General features: G+C 33.5%; 1 protein-coding gene across 1 annotated transcript; it reads right to left on the bottom strand.

The window, feature by feature from the left end:
- Positions 1 to 5,343: 5,343 nt before the first annotated feature.
- On the bottom strand, positions 5,344 to 5,952 carry LOC131956180 (ficolin-2-like). The gene has a single exon (XM_059320601.1). The coding sequence runs from the start codon at positions 5,950 to 5,952 to the stop codon at positions 5,344 to 5,346; it is 609 nt and encodes a 202-aa protein (XP_059176584.1).
- Between the last annotated feature and the right edge of the window lie 2,067 nt (positions 5,953 to 8,019).

An 8,019-nucleotide genomic window follows, 5' to 3' on the forward strand; every position in this document is an offset into this window, starting at 1 on the left:
CTACAAGGCAGCCGATGGGCTAGGAAAGTGGTTGTCCCCAGCTAACGAGCCTCATCTGCCCAGGCTTCGAACTCGAGACTTTTCGGTTTAGCAACCATGAGCTTTACCAACTCGACCATGCCCTAAGCGGCTTCTGGTATCTGTTCTTTGCTAGAATGTAATCAAATATGGCGTCTTGTATCTGTTATTGTCTAAAATATAAACACGCATGAAGTCTGTTATCTACTTCTGCCTAAAACGTAAACAAAAATGGCGTCTTTTGTTTGCTCGTTTCTAAAATGTAATTATGTATGGCGATTTTTATATAACCTTAGCCCGAAAGAAAAGAAACTTAGCGTTTGTTTGTTATTTTCTTTTGTCTAGAATGTACATAAACATGGTGTCTGTAAGTCCTTAACATATAGCAACATCACCACATTTAATATACCAGCGACCCAGCGTGTAACTTTATAAACTTTCGGGAGACAATTCACGCAAAGTCAAACATTTGAATCGAACTATTCTTTTTACAGACTGCTAAGCCATACATAAAAAACCCCACAAAACTCAACAATTGACTATCATAGAAAAATCAATTAATAGAAAAAATTCGTTAATTTTCTTGAACAAATAAAGATAACTTAAACTAACGCTATTTTGCTAAACTATGTGTTTGTTTCTATTGAGGATAGATATACCTTTAACGTGCATCAAAGGATCGATGACATAATTAACAAGTTTGTGTACTAGACGCACCATGGCGTGCATCGTAAACTAAAACGTGAAGGCTAGTCTATACAAGTTTATGTGTTGGACAGCGATTGGTTCAGCTTATCTCACGTGACCCTTGACCTGCTACCGACAAATTGATTGGTACAAACACACGTCTGGTTACATACACATTTGTATTTGGTCTTACAGTTCAGCATAGTTTGTCTAAAAAACAAAATATATAAGACAAAAATGTAAAATAAAACCTATTTATCGTTGGCGCCACCGTATGTCAAAAGTTATCAAATAAAACTACAGTAAACTTTCTTTCATTAAAGCCTATGTTCCCAGTGAATTATTGTTCACTTATTTCATATGAAGGGAGAGTGTGACCAGCACTACGCCCAGCCACATCAAGTAAACACATATAGTAACACAATGTACATCATCACCATATTAAGCAAATGCAAACAACTGCAGTAACACCAATTTTACACAAGTCGGACACCTATATAAACACCACAATTCAAACCAAGCAAGTGTCCAATGACTAATTTAATTGTATAAATAAATAAACAAACAAATAAATATATATATATATATATATATATATATATATATATATATATATATATATATATATATATATATATATATATATAAAAGAACCAGGACAGAAACGTACAGAGAACAGTAACAGACAATTGTGACGCCTAACTTCAGGGAAGCTATCTTCTAAAATAAAGGGATGATCATATTTTCTGTAGAAATCTAATTAATTCTGATTCTAATCAATATTAAGTATAACAACGTAACAGAAAAATATATTTTTAAAAGGTTATATTATCCCCGCATAGAGTAATACATCTCCCCGACATCTGCTCCAAGAGATGCCGATGTATATGGTCGACACCGTGGACAAATGCTGGTAAATTAAATCGTTTTATTTTTCATTACCTTCGTATGGTGCACTTTATTGCTGACTTCCCTTTGATAAAAACATGAAGAGATGATACGGTCAGCGTTTGTTATGATTTATAAAAAGAAATACTTTATATCAAAAGTAAAAAAAAAATACTCTAAGCAAATATACATGGTTCATAGGAACTGTGTGTATTCATAAAAATATATAATTTTGGCATTTTGTGGAATTTAGATAGTCATTAATATTATTAAATATCGCTATGTATTATACCTATATGTTTTTAGAGTTGTAAAATTTAAGTTGAAATAGTACAAGCCCACAGCTTGTTTATCAATCGGACTTAAATTATTTTAAAAACATACAAGAACCAAAACTCCCCCCCCCCTCTCTTACTCGTCATTTAAGTATATGGTGTCATTCGCCAATAAAATATAAATCGTACACCCAACTGTCTTCACTGTTTGAGTACACAAAAGTCTTCACTGTTTGAGTACACAAAAGTCTTCACTGTTTGACAGTAAGTACACAAAAGTCTTCACTGTTTGACAGTAAGTACACAAAAGTCTTCACTGTTTGACAGTAAGTACACAAAAGTCTTCATTGTTTGACAGTAAGTACACAAAAGTCTTCACTGTTTGACAGTAAGTACACAAAACATTATTCATCGCTTGAGTTTTCTGAATAATCCATTAACTTAGTCGTGCACTTAAGGTGTTTTTCACTAAAGCAATGCCCTCGTACACTAATATTGCGATTTCCAATGAAAAGTGTGTTAGAGCCGCCATGTGTTGGTGACTGAATCTTGTGTGGTCGCAACGTTTGAAGCTCTATTAAAATTTAAAAAAAAAATGTCTTTGTCTTATTGAAGTTTAGGGGACACACGCAAATAAAAGGAGACAACTCTGGCATTCTGATTGGTTCCAGATTTTACTTGATTATTTCCCTTGGTTTGTAACGCCTGGAGATAAGTAGAAGGGGTGAATGTGGTTGATAATTCAAAGAACCGGAGTGGATGGGAAAAGTACATATGAATTCGTATTTCTACTCAACATGGTCCATTTAAGTGTTTTTAGAAAGAGTATAGTGGGCAAAATTAGGTAAATATAGGAGAAAAAAACAGAATATGCATAGGTCTAAGTATAGGGAGATGGCCATGGCTGCCATTTCGATCATCTATACCAGGGGTCGGCAACCTTTTGAAGCGGAAGAGCCAAAAGTTACAATTTTCAAAATTTCCCTGGTTTTAAAGAGCAAATAACATTTTTTTTATTTCAAGTATTTTATTTTTTTATTAAGATTATTAGTATTTGTTCAAGGAGCTGGAGAGCCGCATCTTGATATCAAAAGAGCCGCATGCGGCTCGCGAGCCGCAGGTTGCCGACCCCTGATCTATACCCGTTCGTGCCCAAAAAACATTGGGCAAATGAAATAGATTTAATCTGTTTCAGAGACCTCGGCACATGAAGGGATAGTGTGATCATCACTATGCACAACTGCCTTTGTTTTCTTTAACATGTGTTAGATACACATCATAGCTGGGTGGGTTTAGGAGCATTCTGACTAGATTTCTGCTGATTTCATTTTTTTAAAAAATAGGAAACATCTGAAAATGCGGTATGATACATAAAGTAGTGCACCAAAATTTTGAGTATCCTAAACAAAAAGAGTTGGAGGGGGGATTTGTTTTTCCGCTGTCCGCAAGTGAGACTGGAAATGATGGCAATCCATTATTTGTAAATGGTAACAATGTGTTGCCATATTCTTTTCAATCTATTGCAGTTAGAAAATTTAAAAAATAAACAAATGTTTAACTAGTGTGTCATTTAAAAAAGGCTTTTATTGTTATGTTAAAATAATAACACTTATTTTAAGGAAGTGGTATTATGTAAAAACAAAATACACAGCAATTAAAACTGGTCATATCTAAAATAATCAATGATTAACTATATGTATTGATTAATCAATCCAGTAACGTTAAAAGCATAATGCCCTTTCAGGTATTACACAACTCGTAAAAATACAAATCAAGGTTTTCCAAGTTAGTACACTGTTATAAAATACTTTTTCATTCTTCCTTAATGAATAACAAAAGCTAAATTACACAAAAGGTAGTAAATTTTACACACGTGTAAAGCCATAATTAATGTTTGTAATTCAAGCATAAGCGTTACATTTCAAGCTCAAATGTTACATTTCTTCTATTGTTTCAAATTTGAAAAATAATGCCATGTTCATGTAAATAACGCGTGTGAATATATTTATTATATATTATTATTATAATTTTACTGTTTGTTATCGTCTATATATATACACCCACAATACCTATGTACATGACATAATTATAGTAAGAAAGATGAAGTCAAATTTAAAATTATCATCACTTATAAACTAATTAACACCTATCTCATAGATTGTACCTTCTTAATTTAAAATTAATTGTGTGTGCACTTGTGTTTTCTACTTATGGAGTGCACATGCATTGACTTTTTAAAACATTTCTGACTGAGCTAAATCTAAAATATTACTTTTCAACATTGACTACAATAAATAATGTATTGAGTTGGATGGAAAATTGTAACAAACGCATACGGACATTTAAAATACAATATATAACTTTTCCATAATCAAGTTTTTCAAAATTAGCTAAGAAAATCGACGATATAATAAAATAACATTTAAATTTAAAACATCTGCTGCACACAAAGAAAGCAGCTACATTTAGAAATATAGTTTGTAATTTATTACTTTAAGCTACAAACAATTTATTAGACTCTTTTGTTTCAGATAACTTTAAGAAAAGATAGAAAATTGCATACCAAAGTTTTAATTTTTAATGCTTAAAAATATTTTATACCACACCATTTTGTTTAAGGATATCATCTTCGTAAATTGTACATACTGATTTCATAGTATACGTACATTTTGCTGATAGGTGCTTAAAAGGTTTTAGAATGAAAAAAAATTTAAACATTAATTCAATAGGCGATAATGTGATTTAAAAAAATATAATAATAATAATAAATGGTGTATCCTTAAACTTGGAATGACATATCACACTACTATAAATCAGTTGATTATCAAAGTTAAAAAAAGCGCTTCGGGTAAAATTAAAAAAAAAAAATTGTTTATAATGCGCTCAAGTTAGTAAAAACATTTGGTTGATTTAGTGATTAATAATTGGGATTTATAATACAAAACGTATCAATGTATTGCACTGATCAATGATAACGCTAACACAGTTGGTTTATTGAATAGATCACAATTTGTAGACCAAAATGGATATATTTATTAAATCCAAGAAAGCTAAGTAGATTTTAGTAGATTTTATTGATACAAGATTGATTGTATTTAATTGCTTATCTTATTGTAAGTCGTGATACAAAAGTTGGGTGACTGAGTTATATGATAAACTATCAATGACCAATATTGTAAACGAGCCAAAACTGTTATTATAACACTGATATTACTTGCACCTTACGGCGCGTTCGTATTTTCTATAGTACATTGATGCTTGTTTATTTAAGACAATGTTTTAAAAAGTTGAATACACATTTTAAAATTGAAAACAACATTATTAAATAACTCTAATTTAATTATATGTTTTACTTATATATAAATATATATATATATATATATATATATATATATATATATATATATATATATATATATATATATATATATATACATATTTTTTTTTTTTTTTTTTTTTTTTTCAAAAATGTAAGCTATGTATAGGTCTGCCTTATTTTAATCTCGCTGTATATTATAGGCAAATTTTTGGACCATCTTAACAATGTTGTGTTCCAATCGCCGTTTAGGTTAGATGTCCCACAGCGGTCGTACCACCAACCGCCGTGTAAGAGATACGCACAGTTTGAGCTGCTTCTATCATTATCTCTGTCATTTGTCGAGAATTGCATCCCGTTTTGTACTGTTAGAACGTCCGTCGCATTCCCCATAAATCCGTCCACATTTAGTCTATACGCATCTGATTCCGCGTTGAGACTAAAGTTAGAATATTGGGCAAAATTGTACGTGCCGTTTAGTATCATGTCCACTCTAAGCTCTGTTTGTTTGCTTGAAGTTAAGAGATAAATGTTCTCATTGCCCAGGTAAAAATTACCTGAAATGAAATCGCCAAATCCGATTCTGTATTCAGTCCAGTTCCTGTAAAAATCTACAGTCCCAGAAACACGTCTTTGGAAAATGGTCCATCCTCCACCGTCTGTCACTGTGTCACACATGACCTGAAGTCCAGATGTTAAGGTGACCACATGTCGGGGATCATCGCTACCTACTCCAATGCATGAATCATGCTGGGTTTTGGAATCCATGTCTAATTACAAAAACAAACATGTGTTTTAATGCACACGCGTTTATTTGAAAGGAATAGCTAAATATTGGTAGCTCTAAGTATATGTTCAATGCATCTTAGATATTAGGATAAACAAAAGATCTTAACAACAAAATAAGAATTTAGGAAGATATATGGCAATTAAGACCAGACACAACATATAAGGAAATAAATATGTAACATGTTTCATATAATTCATAGTTTTTAAATTATAGACAAACATAATATTAAATTGCCTTTTGTAGTTCTGGATGCCATTCAAACGACGAAAAGATGTGAAAACGCAAACCTCTTTAAACCTCTATAATGTTGATTTAAAAATAAGAAAAATAAAGTCTGGTTATAGATTTAGATTAATCGTCCAAATCTGCCCATTGTTAAGGTTTGTGTGTGTTGATTGCTAGGATGCCTTTTTAAAATACAAATTGTAACGTAGAACTATGTAGATAAAGAAGGATGTGGTGTTACGAAAATGTCACAGACTGTATTGTTGGGTATGTTTATTATATTGTGTTTTACATGAAGTTGCATGAATGTAGAGTACCTGGCTAACGGAAGGACTGTCTGAGCGACTCGTCATGTTTTTTCCATGCTTTTGGGTGAGATCGCTCATGTACGTAAGGGGAGAGAATGGACCGTATAAAAGGGGAGCGCAAGGTGAACGAAGGGTGCTTGGACTGTGATTGTGTAGTAAGATGTAAGATGTCACCACGTCAGTTTGTTCTAGACTATAATGTAATAGTCATTTTTCTACTGTGGAATATTATTATTATTTCTCTTGGATCCATGTAAATAAAGTTTGAAGTTATAAAGCACTGTTGCTCGTATTCTTGGATGAACAAACACACAATAACAACAGTATCACATCAGCAACAATATTAATGTTGTTACAGAAAACATAAATTTTTCCTAAATGTACAAAAGAGTATTATAGATGGTACAACGTTTAAATCATATGCAAAGTTTCAGTCTTGTATGAACATGGGTTTTAGAGCCTTATCGATTTGAATCTACCATTTTTTTTGTTAAAATGGAAAGGTAGGATCACGCTAAAAAAAGGGTGGAAGGATCTTCCAAAGTGTACTGTAGCGGCAAGAAGGAGGGGGGTGAGGGACCAAGTAGGGTGCTCGAAAATTCCATGAGTGCATAAGTGTGTGTGTGTGTGTGTGTGTTTGTCTTTTATGCAATGCCACACTTTTCATCTGATCGTTACGAAACTAGGGAAGTTGTTGAGTATGCTGAGGTTTTTTCGGAACAAAAATATCAATTTCTCAGGGTGCGCCTCGGGCTTTTCCATGAGCGCTATGGCGCCTACGTTCAGATTAAACAGTGTGATGGACTAAGATAGGGCGTTATAGTCTTTCACTAAACCTAATCAGACGCGTCCCCCGACGCCTCAAGGGTGCAATTAGGCGCATTGTGTTATCTCATTAGCGCTATGGCGCCTATGTTCATTTTATACAATGCGATAGTCTATGCATACTATAAACTATTCGAGTTGTTCACTAACATAATCAGGTGCGTCTTCCGGTGCCCTGGCAGGGTGCGATTCGGGCACGCGGATATACAGTCAAGTGGTCAAAATACATGAAAAAAAAAATAACGACACGCATGCAAAAAAATAAATTAAAAATAGAGAGAGCATTCTACCTGCAGCACAAAAAATTAAGTCAGTATCTGAGATAGAACCATCAGACAGGACCGTTATGTTTCTGTTTGTGTTACATAGCTTCCCACTAGAGTAGATTTTCCCCTGAACCTTCTGGTCTGAAGTTTTCTGTGGGACCAGCCAGGAACCTAGTAAGTCGAACACACAATTCTTTTTAAACTGCATACACATTATTAACATATTTGACTAAATTGTTGCTACACACATTGGGGGGGGGGGCGGGGTGCGTACCGCACCGGATGACACCATTTAGTGGAGTGACACCAAGGCAAAAAAGAGCAAAATATATAGAGAAAAACTTGAGTGGGGGGGGGGGGGGTGCAAATCGAAAGTTTGAGGGGGGGGGTGGGGGTGCAAATCAAATACTTGAGGGGGGGT

Source organism: Physella acuta, unplaced genomic scaffold (genome assembly GCF_028476545.2).
Source record: "Physella acuta isolate Inbredline_101_S28 unplaced genomic scaffold, ASM2847654v3 ptg001132l, whole genome shotgun sequence".
In the NCBI taxonomy this organism is placed as follows: Eukaryota; Metazoa; Mollusca; class Gastropoda; family Physidae; genus Physella; species Physella acuta.